The 26,066-nt window shown below is 39.2% G+C and overlaps 1 protein-coding gene across 1 annotated transcript; it reads right to left on the bottom strand.

The window, feature by feature from the left end:
• Nucleotides 1-52: 52 nt before the first annotated feature.
• Nucleotides 53-22,537, bottom strand: MYLK3 (myosin light chain kinase 3). Its single transcript, XM_062586077.1, has 13 exons — nucleotides 21,908-22,537; nucleotides 19,312-19,402; nucleotides 17,647-18,085; nucleotides 14,275-14,846; nucleotides 12,593-12,698; nucleotides 11,043-11,136; nucleotides 10,611-10,720; nucleotides 9,399-9,540; nucleotides 8,239-8,309; nucleotides 6,698-6,826; nucleotides 5,494-5,646; nucleotides 3,379-3,511; nucleotides 53-1,876 (listed from the first exon to the last, which is right to left on the bottom strand). Exons 1-13 carry the CDS (start codon nucleotides 22,418-22,420, stop codon nucleotides 1,805-1,807), a joined length of 2,625 nt encoding a protein of 874 aa, XP_062442061.1. The 5' UTR covers nucleotides 22,421-22,537; the 3' UTR covers nucleotides 53-1,804.
• Nucleotides 22,538-26,066: the final 3,529 nt, after the last annotated feature.

The following is a 26,066-nucleotide window of genomic DNA, read 5'->3' as shown; positions in this document are numbered from 1 at the left end:
TGCCCTTTTTTAATTATTATTTCTTCAGTTAAAACCAAATTTGAGTAATAGGTCACTTTCATTTTAATGTAATTTATTAATCTTAATTCATAAATATACATACCAATGAATATAACCATATTTAGCATGCAGTACCACTGTGAAAGGAAAACATGAACAACAGTGGGCCTTCATGGAAGGTAATACTTTAATCAAGATTATTTCACTTGATTTTAATTCTTCTCCAACTTGATTCTGGAAATGCTGCAGAAATCCAGAATTCAGGTGCAAGCAAAGTGAAAAGCGCTAGAGTGGGAAAGACAACTAGACTAGCATAAGCCATTCTTAATCCTCTTTATTAGTAACTGCTGTTTCCGAATTCAAGGGATGTGAAGTCCGTAAAGTAAATGGGAGCTTGACAGTGGCTTGCTGATGCCTTTGCTGAAAAGCTAGTTTTAACAGTGCTAGCTTTTCTTTCTTTTTTTTTTTTCCTCCCAAAGAGCTTATTCAGCTCATGCTGAGTTTTGCAGAATCTAGAACAGGAGGAATAAAGGAAACCACAAGCTTAGTAAAAAAATGTTATTCTATTAGCTGAGGGACTGTAAGTGGCTCCAACTCTTTACACATCAGGAAAATATTTCTTTTTAAAAACACAAATAAGTTAATATTGTGAGGAAAAAGCCAAGTGTTTGAGAACTAAACGGAAAAGGGGCTCTAGCTTCTTTACTGGGCCAAAGGCAGAGTCCTGCAATGCACCATCTCCCAGCCGCTGAACAACAACAAAACTATTTTACATATCACAACATGTCAACTTCTTGGATAGACTTCTTCACATTTGCCAAAAAGGAGAAGGGAAAAAAAAAGTCCTCAGACTAAAAACATACAAACTTAAGTGCTGCAGTGACAGTCAATGAGAAACCTTTAAAAGTTTTAACAACGTATAATTCAATGCCTGGAAATATCATCTTCCTGAAAAAGATTATCTCAATTTAATTCAGCTCACCATTAAAAATAGCAATGGACATATTCACTTGATTTGCTTTGATACCAGGATTTCTCATATTTCCAAAATATTCAGTGACTATTTTTTTAAAGGAGATAGTAGAATTACTTTATATATATATGTATGTATGTATGTATGTGTGATTATATATTATATATATCTAGTGTTATATATACATACAAAAACACACTAATCAGTTTGTGTGCATATAAATACACACACACACAAACATATATATACACATATAAGTATTCAACTGAGTAGTTTTGCTTGTCATGTTTTAGAGGGAAAAGATGCAATCTTTTTGGAAAAATGACAGAAAAACAGGATATCCAAACTCTTTTGCTTTAAATAATAGGTACTTGGGGGGGGAGGGAGGGAAGTGCCACAGCTGTGGCAGTGCTCTAAAATTGATCAACTACATCAGCAGTGAAGAAAAAGTCTTCAGAGATTTTCTGTTTGATATGAGAAATCAGAAAACTGCTGAAGTGTTTTCTGGTGTAAACATACCAACAAATTTCTGTAGAATTAAGGTCTTCAGCAAGAAGACAGTCCCTCTAAGAGCCACGTTTTCGTATCACTATCTCCAATAACTAAAAACTTGCAAAAACAAGCCAGGTAGCTTCTGCTTTTAGAGATTATTTCTGTGCTTCTGCCCTGAGGTGTTTCTGGAACCTAAGCACTCTAATGCACATAATACTTGAGAAGAACAGACACAAAATCTTATGTTATAAAAGAAAGTGATAGAAGTTAATGAAAAAAATGAGTCCTCCTTTCATGGCTAGATGCCCATGTGCAGCAGCGTAGATGTTTCATACAAGCTCATGCAAGCTTGACAGACATGCTCTGAAATCTCTTCAGCCTGTTGGCAGCAGCCACCACATAAAAATGTTTCTGTGAACAAAACAAGAGTCCAAATGTGAGTGACTGAGGTGAAGGACATTTTCTGTGGCTGACATGAGTTCTGCTCAAGTCGGAAAAAAAGACATTTCTTTTGCCACTAACGTCCCACACCTTTTGCAAAATGCAGTGCAAAACAGCTATGTTTTCTGCATATTACAGACAGTGTTATACCTTTCCTAGCTGAAGTCCTATTTTTTTTTTTTGCATAGAAACCCGTTTAACTTGGTGACAATTTCATACAAGGTCCAAAAAACAGCACGGACTCAGCCTCAGGGAAGCCAGCTAGCTTGCAGTGTACCACCATTCACCTACAGCTGCCAAAAGCACCGTTTCACATACCATAAAATTGACATCCCTCCTACACAGAGGTGCCAAGTAAATAAATCACCAGAGGAACTCTTCTAGCAGCTGAGAAGAGGTCCACCAGCTTTCCCTGCCTGTCTTTGCATTGTCAGCAGCCTAGTTACCTACCGGCATGCAACAGACCAACTGCTGCAGTTTGGGCCTCTGCGTACTGACAGGAGGAAAAGCAAAGCGGCTGCCAGTCATCAGGGTAATGTTAAGAATCCTGAAGGATGATGCTCAAATCCTCCCCACAAGGGATCATGGAAGGCTTTGTGCTGGGGAACCAGTGATGACTGCAGAACAGACTGCAATGCTGTTACAAACCACGTAATAATATATCTTTAGATAATGCTTTTTAATGCAAGTGCAAAAGCCTGTGACCAAACAGCTGGAGTGCAGGAATGGAAAAATGTAAGCCTCAGGTTTAACTCCTGGGCAATGTATTACAATTCTGTAGTAGCAAAGGAACACGAAACTAATTTCACTATGTTTTCCTCACATCTCCACAGGCTTGTCTGTAACAAGATCATTGTGTCTGTCCTTCAGGATTGAGCATCTGCAATCCAACAGGCACTCCAATAGAAGAAATCTATTACTTATTAATTCAAACTTAGTTCCAAAGAAGCCCAAGATCATCAGGAAGATCAAGTAATTTTCCAAGGTTGTGAAGTGCATCGAGTTCTCTGGATGGGCTTAAGCCTAATTTTTTCTTCTCTCCCATAGTTCTACTATGGGAGGTGCAAAACAACCTTTGGTTGTATCCCTACCACATAGCGGCAAAAGAACAATACAACTGTCGTCAACAAATAAGTCTCTCCTATCTGAAGGGAAAGATCATTTAACGTAAACTGAGTAGTATTTGAAGCATCTAGGGAGGGGAAAAAATTTAAAAAAGAACATCTGTAAACACCAAGTCAAAGAAAGTATAATAATTTGAAAGACAAATTGCTAAAGATAGAAGCAATATCATTCTGCAGGAGAGAATTTAATTTGCAGTTGAAAGTAGAATTCCCAAACTCATTTACAAGAACTCTTTCTTGCCCTGTGCAGAGAAGCACATCAGCCTACAGAAAAGGAAATAACGACCCTGCCCGCACTGAGCTGATTGTCCCTCTAGAAATAAGATTTTCCAGGCTTCATCTCTTTACCTTCCATTTTCTCTGAGCCATGTAACTCTGCAACAACAGCTGGGACTTCAGGCGACACTTGGACTTCTTGGCTTTGGCAGGCAGATTGTTTAACCACTCGTGCTTCAGACACTGCGTTGCGCTCATCCGGCAGCTGCGCGATAAGATGCCATGTAAACACACCTACCACAGTTGCTATTTTTTCAGTACCCTGTGCTGCTCAATATTACCAATCAAAGAAACTGCCTTAAATACACCAACAGAAAACTGAGTGGAAAGGCATTTTTAGATGCTAGTCACCTCAGTGCATGTGTGTCTGCATGACATTTTGCACTCCCCCATATAAGACATGAGTAAAGAGCTGCCAGGGGGGCTGCAGTGCGTTGATTGCCGGGTGCTTGAATGCTGTACAGCTATATAGATTCATCAGTTTCATAGATATTCATAGAGTGTTCATAGATGTTCCCATAGTGGAAGGGACCTCTGGAGATCATCTAGTCCAACCCTCAGCATAGCCGCATATGGGGATTGAACCCATGATCTTGGCATTAGCAGCACCACACTCTATCCAACTGAGCTAAACCTGCCCGCAACTGATGCACGATTTTTGTTACGTTAATGAAGAAATTCACAAAGAGAATTAGTGAATACAGAAAAATAAGACAGTAGTAGTAACATAGGATGTTCCTTATCTGTCTATGCCCCATATTTAAAAGGCATAGATATGTATTCACCTTTAACTTGGATTAAGCAAAACTCACACTACATCCAGGTACTCAATAATGGGCCCAAATATGAGGATGTCTCCAAAAGCCTCAAGAAATAATATGATGATAGAGAAAAACTGGGGGAATGGAAAGGCTAAGAAAAGAGTTTAACTTGCATTTTTCAAAATGAAAGCCTCAGTCCCCTATGCTTAGCTCCTGCTTGTCTCAGCTGACACTCAAAAGAGAAGACTCAGACCCAACCAGCAGCTTGCACCAGTTTCAGTAGCGAGGAAAGGCTCAGACTGCTCTTGCACCAGCCCAGCCCAGCCGTCTCAGAATGGCAAAGATGCATAGGAGAGCGTAGGCTGGCCTTATGCCTCATGAACAACTGGGCCAATTAGTCATTCCTCTCTGTATTTTAGTAATAATGTTCTTTTATTGCACAGTCTTTTCATTCGCAGCTTCTATGAGACTTTGCAGTGTCCCTATGGAGTCCCTATTCTCACTGCGTAGATAGATAGAAGACTAAGACTGCAAAGATTATCTACGGTGTCATAGCAAATCAGCAGCAGAGTCTGAAAAAAAACCCTTTTGTGACTCCTGCTGACTATTCCTCTGCTGTTTGTTTATTCTTAACTTTTCACGTGACTGATTATTTAAAATATAATTAGTATTAGCATTGATCAGTCTAGTTTAGGTAATGATCTGGCAGATGTCAATGCTCTAAGCACTCCTTTGAACTCCTTTTGAAAACAGGATCCATTTTCATTGTGTGCCTCGTTTCCTGTTTTGATTAGTTTTGTACTGCTATTCAGAAGAGAAAAGTTTCTACACCCACTTTCCCCAACTCAGCAGTTGGGGAACAACAGTCTTGGTCTGACATCAGTATCGCCCTCATTCTGTCTTCTAACCCCATACGTACAATTACTTTTTATTTCAGTGCAGCCAAGACTGAGAAGCCACACGCAGAGTTAAGTCCCAAATGCTTCTCAATATCACCCAAATGCATTTAGAGCACTTCAGAAGAAAACAATGCACATTTTCACAGCTACAGCTTCCATTTATGCTTCACAGGATTCAAGAAACATTTCTTCCAATTTGCGTCACTGTTTGTGAAAATCCAAAGTAACAGAAGAAACAGCTTTTGCTCAGAGAAGAAATACTGATACCTACATAGCAAGGAACAATCCTTCCAGATTTCCTCTACTCTGCGTATACTGATGTTATTGTGGAAGGTAGCTCTCTTCAGTCAAGGTACACTGTCATTTTCATTTTAAATAGGGGCTTTGAATCTGTAGAAATACCCAGTAAGCACAGATACAACATACAAAAATGTCATATCTTGTTGGTTGCAATCCAAACACTTAGCTAGCAGAAATTCAGTGATATTAGGAGGTGCAACTGTCCTGATCATCACAGAATAATGTACCTTTTCTCCTTCACAAGTAGTCTGGAAATAAAGTCTTTTGCTTCCTCTGATAGCTGTTCAAATGCTTCTGCATCAAAATCCCAGCTGCAATTGACTACGTAATTCATCGTCTCTGCATCAGTTTCTCCCAGGAATGGTGACAGGCCACTAAGCCTTTAAAACACATCAAAAAAACAAAAAACAAAAAGAGAGAGAAATAGAAAGAGAGCGAGACTAGCAGTTAGTATATACAGTTACAGTTGTGGTTAGCGTACGAGAGGAAGTACTCCCGACAGTGGGGATTCCACTTCTCAGTCTCCACCAACATAAGCCAACAGTTCGGAGCAAAAAAGCATTAATGTTAGTGTTACTCTCCAGCAGTTTACTCAGCTAAGTGAGGGAGCACTGCTAATGGATACCCAAATAAATTAATTTAGTGAGGATCTAGGTGCATGCTTTAGCCCTTTGTCAACCAGGAATGCTGGGGGGGGGCTCAAGGCCCACATTCAGATTTGGCTTGAATTAAACGAAACTTTGAACAACAGAGTACTTTTTTCAATTGGTCTCTAAACCCAGATTTATTCCTTCAATAATTTATCACTCCATTCAATTGCTTTTTGGCTAACGTATAAATTCAAAACAGAGATTCGTCCAGACCATGGAAAGCAGTTATGAAAAATTCTGGGATGCAGTGCCAACTCATGAGAAGGCTTTGGACAGACAAGCCTCCTGTGGCCACCACACAGATGCCAGACAGAAGTTTTCCCCATTTGTTGAAAGACGTTTGTTGTTTAGATGCATAGCCTAACATCCCCAACACTAATTCCTTTGTGAGCACCAAGTCCCAGCTGCTAAAATGATCAGATTTAAAATGAAAATTAACCTAAGTGCCCAAGAATTCAATGAAAATGAAAATTCTGACATGCTTTGGGCAACTTTTCTTAGTAAATAAGACCTGACTCATTTTCTTTCACTAAATAAGAAGGTAAGAGAGGCAAACATTTAAATATTTACAGAGAAAGATTATTTGTTGTACAAAGAATTCACACCCACAGCAAGGTGCCTTTGCATGAAAGGTCTGTTTCCTCTAAGGCAATGAGTTGGGCAGAGTGGCACGCGGACGGGCCCAGCAGCTGCTGCACTCCTGCTCCGCAGGTACCCGCCACCCGCCTCTTGTTGCGGAGTCTTTGGTGTCACCACTGCGACCCCTCACGGGCTTACTCACAGCATGTACGTGATGACACCCACACTCCACATGTCCGTCGGGAAGGAAACAAAGTCATAGTTCACCACTTCAGGAGCCAAGAATTCCGGAGTGCCAAAATTAACTTTCAGTTTCTCACAAGGTTTGTACCTTTTATCAGAAACAGAGGGGTATCAATGCTGCCAACAGGTTAGGGAAACACATTCATACTTGTGTTAAAAATAATAAAAGTAAATATAAAAAAGAAATGGCAAAAAGAACAGTCAAAGCACAGCAGATTCACTCAGGCACAGAACAGCATTAAAGGCTTTAAAGGATAAACTGGTGAATTTTGCTGTAATGGCGGGGTAATACACCACCGGCTTACCCCTTCGCCAGAGCAAAACCAGAAGGAAGTAACAGGACAATAAAACTTGGAAAGGCCTCCCCTACAGAGGGGCAAGAGCTTTAGTCTCTGACAGGCTCCACAGGATACTTTCCAGCAAATCTTGTGCAACACCAAATGACTAAATCAGCTTTCATTAAAACAGGTTTGGAGGACCTTTGTTCAGTAGGATGCATCAGCTACTGCTGAGGGTGAAGGTCTAGATAACAGATATGAGCATTATGTAACTGCTCAAGTGCAACTCTGAAGAGGATTATTTGGGCTTGGTAACAAGCAAACCAGTGATCCATATATGGAGAAGAGGATTCTGTTTTCCGTACTTAAAAAGAAGGCCACAGACACTGCATCACTAACAACAGCCACTGTTGGCAGTGTAAGTTGTGTCTGCATACACAGACAGAACACATTAGTAAAGTGCTGTTTTTACACCTCCAAAATCTAGTTTTCAGTCCTGCTTTAGTAAGAGCTTGCATCTTGAACCTCCATTTCAAGAGGAGCCATAATTTAATCTCAGTGTATGCATTTCTGTTGTACATATGTACGAAACCTTGGTATTTCTCTATAAATTTTTTTTCTTTTAAGAGTAATTTGGGAAAACAGAAATATACAGTAGCCTTACAGGGTTTAGAAAAGAAGTACTCAGAGAAGTATACATACTGGTGTCATTGCTATCTGTTCTAGAAGAATAGACTCATACTCCCACAGCTCTCCTCTAACAAAAACTCAGAGCAAGCAAAGGAAAAGCATAGAGATAACACCATAGCGCTCTCAGCGTTTCTCATTTCACACAGGATGCCTCAAACATGCATTTCATTTTGCAATCGGCTTATCTGCCTAAGGAGTTTAGTACACAACTAGAACCTGTACAATAAAACTCAGTAGTCATGAAGTCTCTAAGAATCTTCATTGAGTCCCTAGAGTAAAAACTACACTGGGGAGCATCTTAAGATAATTAGAATAGCAGTATAGCTTTATCCAATAGAAATGTTATTTGAAAAAGTAATTAGATAATTAATGCACATAGCAGAAAATTCATGCCTGCAGGAGCATACTACTTTGTTCATTCGCATATCAGAATCAGTTCAGAGCTATCAAAATGCATAAACAAAATATTTAAGAAGAACTACCAAAAAACACATCAGTGTTTTATAATAAATTGATAATTGAACCCTCTTACCTCCTTGCTAATCCAAAGTCAATAATTTTAATCTGGTTTCCTACGTGATTTACACATAATATGTTTTCAGGCTAAAAAAAATAAAGATGTGTTTAGTTAAATATACAACTGTTTGAGACACATCTAGTAGAAGAACAAGCAGAAATTCATAGAGGTTTTAATCATTATTTTTGGATATTTCTTTTATTTTCCTTACTACCAAGGGAGAGAAGGATTTGGCTCTGGCATCCTCCCATCTGAGTTTGTAAAAGACTTGGTTTTGGAGCTCCATACACAAGTTTAACTTCTGCTGCTCTATAACAACATTTCTATATTTCACCACAGGTAAGAGATGGATTTTGAAAGAAAAAAGGCCTTCTGCATAAAATGTTAGAGTCAGCCTGGTAACTGGATCAAGCTAGATTTACTGTGAAAGTACAAATGTAACTCCGTAAAGTTATAAATGCCACATAAAAGACCACAGGAAGCATGTCAAATGCACGCTTTGGTTTGCCGACAAAGGCAAAGATTTGGATTTTCCAATGAGAATATTTGTCACTGGGAAAGAAAAATCCAAACTTAATATAATTGCAGAAACGTCTCTAGGCCAGCTAGACTAAACTAACATCATTTGTTTAAGGCATTGTATAAACAGGAAAAAACAAGCGAGTTCCTACTCAAATCTATTAAGGAACCATTAGGAAAACACACTACCATTTTGCCACAGTTTAGTTCCAGGCATTAAGAAATGCCAACAATAGGAAGACGACAGAATAGTTACTCGAATACAGTTGTGTGGGATAGGGGAGAAGAGGTTGGAAGACTGCAGGCACTTCTTTCCAATGTGGTTTGTTTTGTTTGTTTGTTTTGTTGGGTTCTTTTAAATGACAAGAAAGGGTATGGTTTAATTTCAGACAAAATGCAAAACTCCTCATCCAGGAGAGGCCAAAGCAGAGAACGCTGTTTATTTCACCATTCTGGGCAAGCTACCAGACACTGAAGAAAAAAAATAATTCTTCAAAGCTTATTTTAATTCAGTAGCCACAATGGATCAAGTATTTCATTATGAAATAAATCAATGAAAAGAGAAACGATCCTGTTCCCGCAATCTCCATGCTTGGTGATTTTGTCATGGCCCACATCATAGTGTCATTAAAGAGCAGAGAGCAGAAACTACTGACCTTCAAATCTAAATGGAGAATATAATGCTGGTGCAAGTAGTGGACTCCTTCACAAATTTGCTTGGTAAACAGGATTGCATCCAACTCTGTTAGATTGTAGTTTTCATCAGTGATCCGGTCAAATAATTCACCACCATCAAGACTAAAATATTGACATAGAGGAGTGTTAAAAACAGTAAGACTCCTTAATTGCTCAATTTATTTCCAAGTTGGAAAATTGAGTTTCTAATTTAACAAAGATCCTAGCAATATACCCCAATCTAAAGCACATCAGTATTCTCAAAACTTCAAGAGACTTATTTTTGAGCGTGGAATTGTGCATCAGTCTATGGTACCTTCTAAAATGGCCAAGTTGCTGCAAACATTCAGCAAAAAAGCCCCAAACCAGAACCACACAGCCAGCAACACTGAAGATACCAGAAGGAGTATCAAAGTACCTATTACGCAAACATCATCTTGACAGCAGAGAGAAAATAAAAGTCAATCTATAAAACTTATTAAATGAAACTTCTCATATTCAAAGTTGTTCTACCCAAAATGCCAATTGAAATTTATTTTGCACATAAAGAGTAAACAACATCAGACATAGCTCTAACGAGGTTCTGCTAGAAAAATTTCATCAAATCCTCTTTGGGTTTGTTCCGTATTTAATGCTGACAAAAATTCTTATTCAGCCTCAAATAATAGGGTATCTTTATTAATCCTCAAAAATTCAAAAGGAGCTAGACCATGCACATAGCAAATCACTTCTCTGGTTTCTCCACACCTTTTCTAGGTCTACTTAAGATACCTCATTTCTTCTCATGCCTGGGTCTCTCACATTGTCTTTTTCTCTACTATGATCTTTTAATTATCTCCAGCACCTTTACATAATTTGGTAGCTAGGGACAATAATGTCAAGGCCTGTAAGCTAAGCTCTCAAATGAAAAATTATAGCAAAGCTTTTCATCAACCATCTTGCAATTTGTTTCATACTCTGGAATGCTGCTTTACTTACCATTTGTTTAAATAACAATCTTATGAAATATGATTTTTAACCTAAAGAAGTTACATTCAAAATGCAAATTTTTCATTTTGAAAAAGGAATCAACTTTCTCATAGGCTGGGAAAACACCCCAGTCTTTCTCACACCTCAGATGTATTTTTCCTTAATTCCTCTAGCGACCTGAGCAAAACCAAGTATCTGACAATGCCGAGATCTTTCATACTTACTATTCCATGATCAAAGTGATATTATTTTTGCCTTCAAAAGCATCGTAAAGTTGTATCAGATTCACATGATTTAATTGATTCATGATGTTAATTTCATTTTTTACTTCCTCCTGAAAAAATAATAAATTAACAAAAAAAAAGAGCAAATACGCTTCTTAAATACCAACATATTCAAATGCAACTATTTGTAAAACCCAGCAACAGCCATATCACAAGTCTCAAACAAACAAAAGGTTTAATCACAAGCACAGGAGATTACAAACAGTCATAGAAAGTTAGTTCTAATATCCACTAAGACAGATTTTACAATACTGGATACTACACAGTGAGATGCTAATTCTTCAGAGCTGATTCAGTGAAGTGGTATGGAGGTGCTTGTAATACATGAGATTTACAAGATTTGCTCATTTAGATTTACAATAACATAATTACCTTTTCTTTTGCTCCTTTCACTTTTATGATTTTGGCTGCCAGGTTGAGACCTGTTGATATTTCTGTGCATTTATGAACTTGCCCAAAACGTCCCCTGTTGATGCAAAGCAAAGGATGGGAAAACGGTTTAACACAACTCACCAGAGAAGCTTTTCAAACAACTATTCTTATCGTTGATTAAAAATAGCATGGTACAAAGTGAACAGAATCAGGTGGCCAACAGCATGAATCTCCTCTTTCTCTCAGCTTATGAAGGATTAGTTTTATCTTTCCAGCCAGTTGTTCAATGCTTACATTAAAATATTATGCTCCCTACATATTACTACATTTCACAGTGGTATCATGACCTGACGATATTCTTTTTTGGTTCTGTAACTATACCCACTTGCTGTCCTTCAGTGATGTGTTAGTGGGTATATTAACAAGGATATTTCTGTCCTGATCTCATAACTTTTTTAATGACTGCAACACCAGTAACTGTAGCCACTCCACAGGCTGCATTTCTTGCATGTTGTAAATTCTCCCCCAAGCCATCCAGTTATATTAATGTCCCTTGGGATGATTTTTAAACACCATCTTTTCTGCTATTGCATCACCAGGCTTATACTTACTAAGCTATATTTGTACTTAGGTCAGCCTGTAAATCAGACCTTCTTGTTTGATAAGTAAGTATACAAGAATACAAAGGCTGAAGCAGCTGCAGACTTCCTATGAGTGAAACCTAAATGTAAGGTCAAAATAATTACAAATTTTCCCTTCATTCTGTTTAATATGCAGTTCAGCACTGAAAAAAAGATTATGGAAGCTGCCTGACCTAATGAGCTTTGCTGGCTTCAGATGCTCTGAAATCTGTCTGAAGGTTATAGATTTTCTCATGACTCCAGCTGTGGCCAGGATTGTTAGAGCAGATGCAGAGAGCAGTCACCCAAGATCACAAGCAGGGGTCTGAATAAAGAACTGGGACTCAAATCAGTCATCTAAGAACCTTGGAGGGAGTGGGGAGAAGTCAATAGGAGGTACAAGGAGCCCAGCAACTGTAATAGCACACAAGGTCTTGATGATGACAAGAGGAATAGAAGGATCTGACACCCTATCCACACGCTCCATGCTCTACTATCCTAGGCCAAACTTTTCTCTCTTTTTGCTCTGGCCTTCAGCCCTCACCAGCTTATCTTACAAAATTTAAAGCACTGAGAGTAAGAGCAGTATGGAAAGAGACTGTATAAAAAGTGTAGAGAGGATATTCATAAGAAGTGCTACAAATAACTGCATCAGATATGTTTGCATCACCTTTTACTGTAGTCAAATCCATATAGTAAAAAGCAGTGAGCTGGTAGCCATTGCTCCGCAAGCTGCTACAGGAGAGTGCTACTGAGCCCCACCAGCCACAAAACACCTGCTGACCCGCCGGCTGCGGCAGGCTTGGACCTGCCTTACTCGGGCGTCACAGAGCCGTGCAAGGAAGAGAGAGCCCTAGCTCACCAAGTAACTCCATTTCTTCATGCCCTGGCCACCACTTGCAGCACAGCATTAGGGACAGACAGACTTACCCCCCTAGTACTTCATGGCGACACACAGAGTAGCACGTTGTCACCTCCATTTGCTTGACACTCACTACACGATGTTCAAAAGGAGCTGGAGGAGAAGGGCTGTCATCTAAAGAGAAGACAGCCCAGTCATGAGGTGTTTTCTCCACAAATCACTGCACTCAGTGTCAGCACCCTCACACCAGCATTTTCAACCCACAAAACAGCAAACACGAGGTAATGCGTGGAAGTATAATGAGAAGCGTCAACTGCCTAACATGCTCCTGGCATCCTCATGCTCCACAGCTCCACAAAAGCCACTCTCCTGAGCTCCCCCCTCCTTCACCATCACTGCTGCTGAAAGGACAAACCCAGTTACTCAAAGGCATTGCTGAAGCAGAGCTGGGATTGCAAACACACAAGCACAGCTTCTCCCCTCCCCAGTGCTGAGCATTTTTGTTGTCGGGGGAGGGGGGGGGGCGGCTCTACGGGAGAAATACCAAGGGGACAAACAAGCACCCAGATAAATCAGACCCAAACAGAACTTTACTACAGTGCTTTAGTAAAGCACTGCCCTCTCTCCTATCTTTTCTCATTGCCTCATGTTCCTCTACCATCCCATCGCTTTTTCTTCTGCTGGAATTCAGACAAGCACTGAAGCACCTGGGTAACACTAAGCATGCTACTCCTTTGCTATTTTTAGGAGAGGAACGTAAGAAAAATAACCAGAAACAATGGAATTATTTGCTAATTTATATGATACTCTGTTAAGAACACATGCTCAAGTACTTTACCAAACAAGGATTTCAAAAAAATATTTTGCATTTATAGAGAGCTGGCAGAAGCAAGGTGCTGCCAATGTCCAAAAATCTCTGTTGCTTCAGCTGAGGAACTTTTGCTATTAACGTCTTTTTGCAGATGAGGAATAAAGGTCCACAACTGAGAACAGGATTCTTACCTCCTAGCTCTCAACCCCTGCTTTTTAATATAGTAAAGTTCTAGAAGATCAACATCTTAATTTACTGCTTAAGAGAAAGATTCACCTTACAAAAATATCTGGCAGTTTAAAAACTAGAATACTTCAAAGCAATTGCACAGTTAAACTCCAAATATCTTGTGCCACAATTTAACATGTATTTTGTTCATCTCCAGCCACTGCTGAGAAAGCCAAATCCAGGACAATCAATATTCACAAAGTAACCAAATAGAGATCTGTGACTAATAGCATAACAAAGACCACAACCAGTTACTCTTCCTATATTTTGCTGCCCTCTGAACTCCAATTCATAGTTACTAGGACATACCCAGATTGCACATTCTTTATCTTATGGAATAAATGTTTTATCCCGTCCCCTCCCTTCAAAAAGCAAAGGATATTTTTGAAAAGAGGCACACTTCTGAATACACATATACTTCTCCCAATCTTACTTTAAATGATTTTTTCCCCTGAAAATACCCTTTAAATGGATTCAAACTTGAAAATAGTGTTCATACTCGGCCTGCATGACTGAAAATGGGAAAATTACTATTAAAGGAAATCCTACAAATGTGAATTCAGTTGTTTTCAATACCAAAAGGTCAAAAGTATATGTGATGTTTAAGCAAATGCTCTTGAACTTTAAAATACGAGGGGGGGTCTAATGAGCACAGCTGCAGCTAGCACAAACCTCAGCATAAATGTTTGAGAGTAATTGTGAGCAACTTACCAATAATCATTTCATCCTGTTTAGGAAGCTCTTTACTAGCTCCTGATGGTTTAATCTTCTCTGGTGCAGTTCCTGTACACTGACTTGCATCATTTCCACTTCCTCCTGAAGATGCAAACTCAGACGCTCTCCTCTCAGAGTTGATATCCTTCAGGGATTCTTCTGCTTTGGTGGTTTCTTGATGGATTTTCATTTCTATCCCCAGATCTCTCTTTGACTCCTTTGCAGAGGTATTCTGTGAGGTTATGGGCTTGCACTTTAATTCTGATTTCTCTTCAGCCTTTTTAGCTGCTTTGGACTTGCTGAGTAATGTCTGTTGTTTTTCTGTTTGAGATGCAGGTTGACTTTGCTTATTGTCCCCTTTCACTTCTTGGTTTGGCTCAGTGCTGGTGTTTTTAGGACTCTGTTTAAGTTTTAATTTGTCAGGCAGCTGTTTAACTGCTTCTACTTCTGGTGGTGTGGAGGATGGAGATTTTGCTTTAGAACTTTTACCTCTTTGATCATTTAAGCTTCCTTCCTTGGTCACCTCAGTTTGTTCTTTCATTTCAGTCATATGCACACTGATGGATATCCTGGAGAGCAAACAGTTAACAATTATCTTGCTTTGAATAACTTGATGGAACAAAAATGTTTACAGCCTTCTTAAATCACATATTTCTATGAATTAAGGAAATTTAGCTGTGCAATTCCCTTAAGAAACATTCACAGTGCTAAATGGGGAGTTACCAAAAAGGTGTGCTGACGCTTTCTGCCTATGTAGGTGTTTGCCCTCTGCTGGGCATGAAATATGTCACACAAAATGAGGCATAAATCTCATCTAAAAGCTCACTCATCCTCGTTTCCCAGTTACTGCAGTTGGTTTAACAGAAGACCACTCATCTGAGCAGAGGAGGTAGCGATCACTTTCACAAGTTACAAGCTGAGTGTCTAAACGTCTGACTGCTTGTACAACTTGGCAAATCTGAATGTTTGTGTCCAAGCCCTCTTCCAGTTGGCTGACATTTGAGCATGCAGGACTGTTTTTTTATCTTTTTATGGGATAGCATTCTTTCCACAACTTTCTGTTAAAAACATAACTTTCATAAATTATCTCATTCTGTCACTTTCCTTGGCATTCCAACTACTGGAAACTTACATTTTTTTTTAATCTTACCAGAAAAAATACAGATTAAAAACTAATCTTCTATACTTTAAAATTCTGTCAAAAATATTTGTCTCATAAATTTTGAGTCAGCTGTTACGCCTTATCATGAGCATATAGTCTGAATTCAGTGAGGCTCCTGAACACAACTGGAGGCTCAAGTTGTATAGTAAGAAAATCTCTGATGTCCAGGAGAGAATGCATTTAATTTTCCCCAAAGTTATTGCCTTTTTAAGTAGTGCTACACCTCATTACAAGAGATGCTGTAAAAGAAATTATTTCCACTTTTGCCTAATAAGGATCTGAAGTTTTTCATTTTTAGCACCTTTAACACCCTTCGCATTATGCTATGAATCTGAACTTCAGGGGGAGCAGGCTGTCAAAGCAACCGAAGGCAGCTCTGAGCAGACACCTCCGCCACTATCTAGACAAGCCTGAACTCAACAGGACTCTTGGGCATTTCTCCAAGCAGGGGAACATAATGTTCTTTCTGTGTTTCTCTGCGTGCTTACAGACTTCACTAAAACTTGCATTCATCTTAGAGGGGTATTTACTACACTCATGTGACTTCAAACCCAAAATCTTATTAGGTAACTATTCAGGAGGACCGCAGCTTCCCTGGGTCTTTTCCTGGGTTAGGTTCTGCCTTCCAGATTTCTCTTGTTCTCCCTCTTTCACAAACCAACCTGTTTGGGGCTCTGATGCCCTCTGCCCAAACTACCTAGCTGTTCCAGAAGCTACTGCCTCTCCCTTTGAGTTCACTGCCTGGCATATCATCACCAACCAGCACTGATTTCCAAGGGGTAACAGTGACATTTCAACAACTGCTTAACAAACACCTTGAGCTATCCTCACAGCACAGGTGGGAACCTCCAGGGCAGCACTAGGGCGGGCAGCTGAGACGGACCCACTCTGCTGTTTCCAATGAGGTGCCTATGGCTCACAAGCCAGAGCCTAAAACTCATGGCCAAAATACAGAAAGACTCACACTTTCACAGTTATTACAGCAACCAATTTCGATACCACAACGCATACAAAATGTACACAAAGTTGTTCCTGAATATTGGAGAAGAGGTCACAGTAGTGAGAGCTTCTCCCACGCTCTCTCTCCTGCCATGTCCTTGCACTCTTAAGAGAAAAATGTCCTTTGACGGCCCCAGTCTCTGTATTCAGACTATACCAACAAGCCAACCTTTACAATGAGCCATTTCTCACGTGGAGCGACACACACTGACATCAGGACAACTTCCATTCATTTTGCCTATTTAATCTTCATTCATGTTACTTTTAAGAAGTCCTCTAATCCCAGTAGATATCTACCCATTTCACAGCAACATTTAAATGCCTTGCCTATATTCACAAGTACTAACATAAATTCAAAGTATTTGAATTAAAGCGTGCACTTACAAAAGTAGTGCCACATTCTTGTCTGGCCTTGAGACACTGATTTGCACACCTAGGCAATAGGGTAATTGTACATACAAAGTAATACACACGTGTGTGTGTGTGTGTGTGCGTGTGTGTGTGAAAGAATAGACACATGTGGGTGTGTGAGCATACACACATACAAAAACACACACATACACACACTCCTTGCTATCCACAATAGGCAACACGAAGTAGGAACGACAGTTAAAGGTGGGGGGGGGAGGAGAGCAATAAATAATAAATGCAATTACAAATTAAATTCTGAAGAAATAATACAAAAAGAAAAGGAAGAAAGACGTGTTTCAAAACACCTCTACAAGATCAGGCTACAGAGATTAATGAAGGACCATGTGGCACAAAAAAAAAAAAAAAAAAAAAAAAAAAGAAGCCATTAAAAACACTGAGAAGACCAAAGGAAGTAAGTCACTTGGATTTGTGATGGTTATAGAAACAGATGAGTTGGAAAGGAGTGAGTGGTTTATAAAGGTCCCATTCCTCAAGTTATCCTGGAGTGGTCAGCCTACCATCTCGCTAGTACACAGAAGATTATCATATCTAAAATATCTCATGTATTTACTCCAACTCTTTAGCTTCATAAAAAAAGAATTAAGAGGCCCTTGCTGCTTTCAGTTCTTTGCCTTACCCATTTGCAAGGTCCCACTGCTCCTTTTCTAGCATGGCCATTTTCCCCCTCAATTACACTGTAGTGGGAGATGCTGCTTTAATAATCTATCTTTACTTTTTCTCCTTTTAACACATGCAATGTTTCAGGTCACACAGAAAATTACCAACAAGGCCATTACCTGGTACATGTCACTTCGCACCCTGCGTCAGATATGGCCCGGGACACGGAGGGTGCAGCTTCCCGGGAGGCTGCACTCAGCCGCACAGGTTTGGGTTCATCCTGCCCAAGTTTCTGATGAAAAAGCTGCCTGCAGCGCTCTTCGAGACGTGGGGCTCTGTCTGTATCGTTTGCTTTAGCAGGAGCACTCTGGTTCCCTACACGGTCTTGATTTGCGAAGGGAAGGCCATTGTGTTGATTCAAAGCTTTGACACCAGTGTCCTTTCGTTGTTGACAAACCTTAGAGCTCTGTGCTTTGCCAGCACCTTCTGCTGCTTGCAGGGGTGCTGGTCTCTCTTTAACTTGGAGTTTAGAGTCAATTTTCTGAGCTGTAGCACTAGAAGTGTTTACCTTCTCAAATGCTCCACTGTTTTCCTCTGATTTTTTTCCACTTTTGGTCTCTGAGTAAGACAAACCATTAATAGTGAATAAGCCTTGACAAAAGTGACAGAGAAAGGAGTAAAGTAACCCACCATTCAAAACAACCTATGCAGTTCTGTCATCTGGAAAGCTCAAAAAAAACCCCTGAAAGGTGCAAAATCCTCACCAGCAAGGCTTGAGACAACCAATATTAATGTTCATGGCTTTATCATGGCTTTAACTGCTCTGCTAACTTTCCAGCAGTCTTTCCGGACCAGATGGAAGCTGGATTTCCAGAAAGAAAGAAAAGGAAAGGAAACAAAAGGCTTGGCTCATCACCTTTCAAATCTGAAGTTACTCTGGGGGCAAATGTAGCAGATAGTGCAGACACTGAAGTCCCAGGGATCAAGCCCCTAAGGACTTGAGACAAGGCCCCTTGCATTTTTTACAAAAGGACAAGAAGGTCCTTCAGCACCTTCTCATACCAGTGGCTGAGAATATTAACCATGGAAATGTATAATGTAATTTCCTTCAGGGTTCAACATGCATGGAGTATTTGTTAGAAAGATTAGTTTACAAACCTGTGTAGCTTTTGAGTCAGAACTGTGATTAGATGGCTGTTATTTTTGTCACTTCCTAAATGAAGAAACAAAAGAGAGGATCTTCCATAATTTAAGGGATACACTGACAATTTGTGAAGCAGACAGTATAACAGGCCCTGTTCAACATCACATTCACCCCTGTTGCGACTCCACAGGCAAAAATAATGGATGCAACAGGGTAGTGCCCTGACAGATGCATCCTGAATAGGAATCTCTTCCCTAAGTTCCCTAAGCCCTGACACAGCCACGAAATTTGCTGATCAGGAAAAAAAAAAAAAAAAAAAAAAAAGATACTGCTATGTCAGCATGTCTCCCTTTCAGAGGGGGAGAGAGAAAGAAGGCTGATTCAGCTGCATTGAGGAAAAGGATTTTAGAGGTTTGCTATGAAATATTGCCACTACCTTCATGGTATCCCAGAACTGGCACCACTCTCTTAATTCATCTCATTGTAATTCCATAGCAAAGAAATAGTATAGCCAAACAAAGGTGATGCATTCAGTTTGGCGAGTTTCTAGGTTTTTGTGGGGTCCAATTTGGGGACAGATGTTCTTGTGGAGAAGGGGAAAACAGCCCCATATTTTACTAGTACTGGTGGATGCAGTTACCAGTCTGTCTGCTGCACATTCTGGAGTCAAAGCTTACAGCATGCCTAGAGTTATACATACCTTCCACCGGCTTCTTGTTTTCAGTTTGTGTTCCTCTATTACTAAGCACATGCTTAGGTTTTGCACCACTCTCTTCAGGTTTGTCTTTAGCCTAAAAATGGCAATGGAATATAAAAGTTACAGCCAATGAAGTTCATTTCCCACAGGGTTCCTCTAATTGCGCAGGTATTTAGACCCTATAAAATGTGCGCTATCACCTGCAATCTGCATTTTTAGTTAACCATTGCTTTTCCTCCCCTTTTCCATTATCTCAAAATATCTTAAAACGTTAACTGTCAAAAACTTTGCCTGGCGTCACTCTTACTCATATACATGAAAGAACATGGGAGCAGAATATAAGATAAAGGGTATATCAGAAAAGCAGAATATAAGATAAAGGGTATATCAGAAAAGGAAAAAAAATATATAATTCTGTCGCTTTTTGGCAGGTCACTGAAAGACAAGCAATGTTTATAAATATTATAAAAATTTCTATCACAGCATCTAAGAAGAGTATTCATGATTTGAGCTATGAGCCTGGCAATATAGACAAAGAGCCTCCAGCTTTATGGTAGCTCTTATGTACATACCTTCACCGATGATGGCTTTGGCATGATTAAAAACAGACTTTTCTTTTGGCAGTACATTTTTATTTTTAAACCCATTTCTTCCATCAATTAACAAAACATAGAGGAGTAATACTTGTGAAATAGCACTACTAAGCACTTTACATAGCAAATACATTTGCAATCAAAACAAATAGGAAAAAATTGCCTAAAAATAGGAAAGATATAACATTATATGTCTTAGCTTCAATTACAGTTAAAAATAGAATGTAATGATTTTATAATGATAGCCTCCTACCCTTCTATAAGCAAATAAGCAACATTTTCAATATTTCTGCACATAACTAATTACATCAATGCTGCAAATCAGCCCCTTCAGCTGTTAGAAAAAAGGGTTAAGGGATCAAATCTTTCATAGTCCAACCTTTACTGACGGTAGAGAAAATCCTGCCTTTCCCATTAGCTAAAAAAAAAAAAAATCTAAAAAATTAAGACTGTAAAACATCATTACCATTTTTATCACAGCTCTAATCAAACCTGCAACAATGACCACGGGGAACATTATTCTTTTAAAATCCTTCCTGCAAAAAAAAACTTGAGAAAGTTTGACAGTCTAATGCTGATTTTTTGTTTTGGGGAGTTTTTTTTTTGAAAATAAAGAGTTAAGCCTGAGTTCTATAAAGTTCAATTCATAATCTTTTATTAATTTGAAGCGTACCCAGCAGAATACTCCCATAAGCATTCCCATGGCATCTCTGGAATGCTGTCATACCCTCAGCAAACAGCTTCACCAGAAAATCAAAACATGACCTCCTGACTCCCATCTCCATACTTAGTAACCTTGTGCAAACCCAGCTCTGCGATAAGCAGCAATGCTGTTACAAAACAACAAAGGTTGGAAAATAGAAACAATCAAGTAGCAAATTCTTTTTGTGTGCAACCCCAGTGCAACTGTGGACCTCTTTGGACAGGTCTACATCGCTGTCATACAAGAGACTGCAAATCTGAAACATCAAGCTAGCACATGGCCCCACACAAGCTCATTTGTTTTTATATTCACCTATGCTTTGCTCCACGTTGCCCCCGCTAGATCACCTACATACACCTCCTCATGCTTTTAAACTAAGTTCAGGTATCACTTGCTACCCAGCAGCCATTCTGTGATCAAAGTACAGACATATCTTAAGGTCTTACAACTACTTATACTCCAATTTCATTTTGCGGCATTTAAGCTAAGTTATTTTTCCTGTAATCAAGAGCCCTACATACAAAGAAATCCTTGGAATGAACAAATATCCCATATATTCCACCTCACGCAGTTCCTCTCAGTCTTTCTCAGAGTGGGATACGAGCTATTGTGAAAACGCAAAACTCACAGTAGCCAAAATTAATTTCAAATGCCTGTATCTTTAAAAGCAACAACCCATTCTAAAACACTGTACCAGCTACATACTGGTCTTGCCTGTTCTCCCTCTCACTGTCCTTAATAATTAAGAAGTGGCTCCAAACTCATGCCTAGGAACTGATGCACTTGCAAACAGAATAGCTACTTGATTTGAGGAGCGAACAATCTTGAGAGGGTTTATAAACCAGCTAAGGACAACTGAGATGTCTAAGGAGATACAAATCAGCTTCGTTACATGAACACAAGTCAGCATAAGTTTTAGTAACTGGTATTCGGACATCAGAATTGATCAGGAAAATAGGAACATCTTCCTTCCCAGTGTGTTACTCTTACATCTTTTTATTAGGGGCTCAATTTAGTCACTAATCTGAACGTCATCGCAGAAGCCGAATTTTCTTTTACAGTAGCAATCATACTTATTAGAGGATTGCCTGACCCACTTTAGGTGCATCAGACATAAACCTCCAAGGCTTTTTGAACCCTGGTCTCTGCTTCTAGAGGTTTACAATTCAAAGGTTGCATCAGTAAGCTGTAATAGCAGTACTGAAATTAAATTCTGAATTATAGATGTTGTGATAAATCACAAGAACCCAGAAGCCCTGCTACTCCACAAAGAAGATATCAAGAACAGTAAATCAAAACCAACCTCCACAAGGATTTCCAGCAGACTCCCCTTTTTCCAGGGAACAATGCCTTTGAGAATAAAATCCACTACTTTAGAATTTTTTAAAATTTCTCCCATGAACGTAATAACCTTATCCAGCGTATCGACCCTTTTCTCCATCTTTGCCAGCCTCTCCTTATGCTTCGAGGCATCTAGCTGGACAATTTTCATCAATTTCAATACTTCTGAGCATATACTCTGGATATCAGCCAGCTGCGTACCATCCGATAGCTTTAGGACTTTTTTCATTGCATCAGTCTCATCAGGAGCTGCTCGGGATGCTGTTAGTTTGATAATGTCTTTTTCTATATTATCAACACCTTTGTTAACTCGTTGTAGCTTGCCTGTCAGGTCTTCCTGGAAATTCAACAATTTGTCCACCTTTTCATTCAACAGATTCAGTTTTTTGTCCATCACGCTTAAACTGTTCACTTTTGTAGGCTGTAGCTTAGTCAGGGCATTTCCCTCTGCAAGGTCCAAGTTACTCGCAGACATTCTGTCCAGGCAGCAGGATACTGGAGAGATTAAGCTGGCTTCTTGTTAATCATAAATTAGAGAACAAGTCTCCAAAAATTCATCTTGTTTAGCCACCCCTCTACCAGACCGTCTCACTTATTGGAGATGCTAGAACATGTCATTAGATAGCTACTGCACAAAAGACTTATTTTTGTGTTATCTCCTGTGTGCGTTCAATGATGGAGTTAGTTTGGCACCAGACAGTATTTTCTTGGGCCTCCTTGACGTCACAAAACCATTTAAAATTCTTTCTCGAGTGGCTGTTGATAGGCAAGCGTCTTAACAGTGGACAGTGCCTGAGCAGACCTCTGTAGGCAGAAGCACTGATTTCATGCCCAATTTCAGCTCTATACTATAGAAAGGAACTTATCAGAACATTTCTTTTCATTATATAGAAAAATGAAAATTTGGTGGCCTTGTGTGAAGGCCTGGGAGAGGTCAGCTTTGTAGCACTGATGTGGAGCACCCACCATAGACACAGGCTGTGCTCTTTAGGTTGGCTGGCACTTGAATTTAAAAATAGAGTACAATGACAAGGATCTGAAATGCGTATCTAGCACCAGCATGTCTTTGTCAACTGAAACTTCTAAAATTAAACCTTTCTCCTAGACTCTGAAAGTGAGCAGAGTAAAAATCCTCATGAGGACACAGCAGAACTACTCCAACTGCTGGCAACAAGATTATTAAATCATAAAACCTATATAAAGAATTTACTGGCTTAATTTCACTTCTGAAGTACATTATTCTGTGTAATACAAAAGTTACATTCACTAGAGAGCAGGGAAATAGCCACTCTTAACTTGCAGAGCCGCCACCACCACAGCTCTGAGCACTATGAACGGAGGTATGGAGAGAGATTAAGCAATTTGTCCACTGTCAAGCATGGCACTGGTAGCAGTAGCCCACAGGTGAGCCTCATTCTCCCACATCCTTTTCCACTATGACACATACATAGAGTAGGAGGAGAAAGCAGTGGGGAAATCCCACTGCAGTTAGCATCCTGGTGTGACAGGGCAATCGAATCCTACCAAAACCACGAGCTTTGGGATACTGAGCATCCCTTTGCCTCCAATCCCTTCCTCTCATACCTTCTCAAAAGGAGCACACAGGAAAAAACTTAATTCTTGCAGTGAACTTGATGTACGAATTAGGAAGCTGTAGAAATAAAAATATTCCCCTTACATGCAAGAAAGGGTCAGTAGTAGCAGAATTAGCATATTCTCTCGGGAAGGCAAGTTGCTCACTTACTTCTGTAAGAGAGGAAAATATATTTATCTTTCAGATAAAAACACACTTTGATATGTCTACCAAGCCCAGTAAATGATTATAGCTGACTTGCCTGTCTTGTGATATTTATAGGCCACAGTTATATCCCAGTGGTCTGGGATAATATGGTGCAAGTTTTATGATACCCCATCAGCACATAGTGGAAATTTTCCCCTTTCTTATATCACTTAGTAGCTCACAGGTCAGAGATCTGTGAGAGATTGAGATTTATCAGAAGATATTTAGGAGTAGAAGAGAACTAATACCTGAGCTGCACAAACTTCAGAGCATAACATAAGTTAGCATTATTTCCAGTCCTAGCTGATGTAAAGAAAACTACATTTTAGCTACACTGAAAGAAGCTGAAAGAAGACAAAAGAATTTTTAAAGGGGCAATAGCTGGAGTGAAAGTGCAGAACAAATTCACAATTGTACAAGACACAGGAAACTTTTTTTTTTTCTTCTTTTAAGCAATAAACTGGACTCTGGAACCACCTGGTTTTCATTCATGCTTAAAAATAAACATTAAGTTTTAGATGCTTATGAGGTGATACTTTTTTCCTCAGTAGAAATTCAGGTCAGGTTTTTAATGCAGAAGAGAGAGTCAGTAGAACTCCTTAAACACTCACCACTAAATTGTTTGATTTAATAATACTGCAAGAAATCTGTTGTCTTTGAGAATGAAAAATAAGATTTGGAAGAACTTTCACTAACATCAGTTTAATTCCTAGGGCAATTAATGAAGTTATTCTATGAAACTATCTATAGTCCTGTTTTTTTGGTACAATTTCTATGTGGTTCAGGAAGAAGGGAAATGAAGGGGCACTATTAGCATACATATAACCTCCAAGCATACACAAATGCAGTAAATCAAAGCTCTATCTTTAAAATAAAGCACACTGACAAAAAAAAAAGCTTTGCAAATCTCCTATATTTAAAGATTCAGATTTTTTTTAAGCAAAATGCCTTTATGTAGTACATAGTTAATTCTTTCAAGCTTATAAACATGCTTGTTTCTTTCAAGCCTATAAACAAATAATCAGATAAACCAGCGTTTTTACTGAATCAAGAGGACTAGATGAACGTTGTCCTTTTAGGGACATAAGGAGAAAGGTCAAGTTAAAATTGCTTTTGAATTGTTATATTTAAAGTCAGACAGCTTGCAACAAACATTTCAGTAAGGAAGCCTAGCCAGAAAAAGTCACTTGCGTTGCATACCTGCACAGCCACCAGCAGAGCCGGCAGCAGTGTGCTGTTACAGGCATGGCACGCAGCGTCGTGAAACAATGCAAATGCAACAGAGATGCACAACTGGACTCCGTTTCTTTCTGGAAAAATGATAGTCTTGAAGTCTTGAACCTTATTAACAGCTATTTAACAATGTAAGCAAAAAAGCATTAGTTTCATTAATTGCTGTTATTTGTATAAATCTGATTTTCTAATCTTCCTGATAGACAACTGACCCTAATGGTAAATGCTGTGTGAAACAGCAAGGGAATTTTATAAAACGAAAAGGAAACCCTCAACTTTGTATTAGTTACACAAGGAGACTTGCCAGACAAATTCAAGGGGCACAAAGAGCCTCCTCCCCCTCCAGGCTCAGCCACATGTGCTGCGTATCTCAGCAGTACAGAAAAGATTTTTGCCCTCTGCCATCTACTCACACAGCACAGTGAGAGATGATCCATTATAGAGAATTCTTGGTACTTGCAGCAAATATTCCTTGTTAGGGTTGCCTGAGGTACAAACAGGCAAGATAAATCCAAAGGTGCCTCCTACCCAGATGCAGCTGTTCAGCTTAAAACACCACTTGATTCCCACTGTGCACCCATAGGCACCTGCAAAATTATCAGTGGGATGAAGGACAGAGGGGAAGGAGACCCCTCTTTAGTTGACCCATAATGAGAAGTTTTAAATGTCTGTCATGAAGTTAATGTCTTTTTTTTTTTTTTTTTTTTTTTTTTTTTTTTTTACAACTTCCTCCTCTTCTTCCTCCCCTTTTTTGAAGTGCTAGTAAAAGTACAAAAATAAAAATGACTCAGTGGATCTGACTGATTGTTTTGTTTCAGGATGGTAATATGCTCAAATACTGGCAAAATTCCTTTTGCTTTAAATTACAATAGGAGGTAATTTTTATTCAGTTATTTGAGCACAATTTGAGTTAGTGCTTAATGTTTGCACCTTGCTTCAGCAGTCAGAGGAACATATTCAGTTCTATTGACAGTCTGAACCTTTTTTTTTTTTTTTTTTTAATAAAGTTAAAATGCCTGGCTTCATATTGCAGATCACAGTATACCTATACTTACACACCACAACAAAGTGCAGTTATTATAAAAAATGGAATCGTCTGTTAAATTCA

The sequence above is a fragment of the Rhea pennata genome, chromosome 13 (assembly GCF_028389875.1).
Source record: "Rhea pennata isolate bPtePen1 chromosome 13, bPtePen1.pri, whole genome shotgun sequence".
In the NCBI taxonomy this organism is placed as follows: Eukaryota; Metazoa; Chordata; class Aves; order Rheiformes; family Rheidae; genus Rhea; species Rhea pennata.
This window is presented reverse-complemented; position numbering and strand designations above follow the sequence as displayed.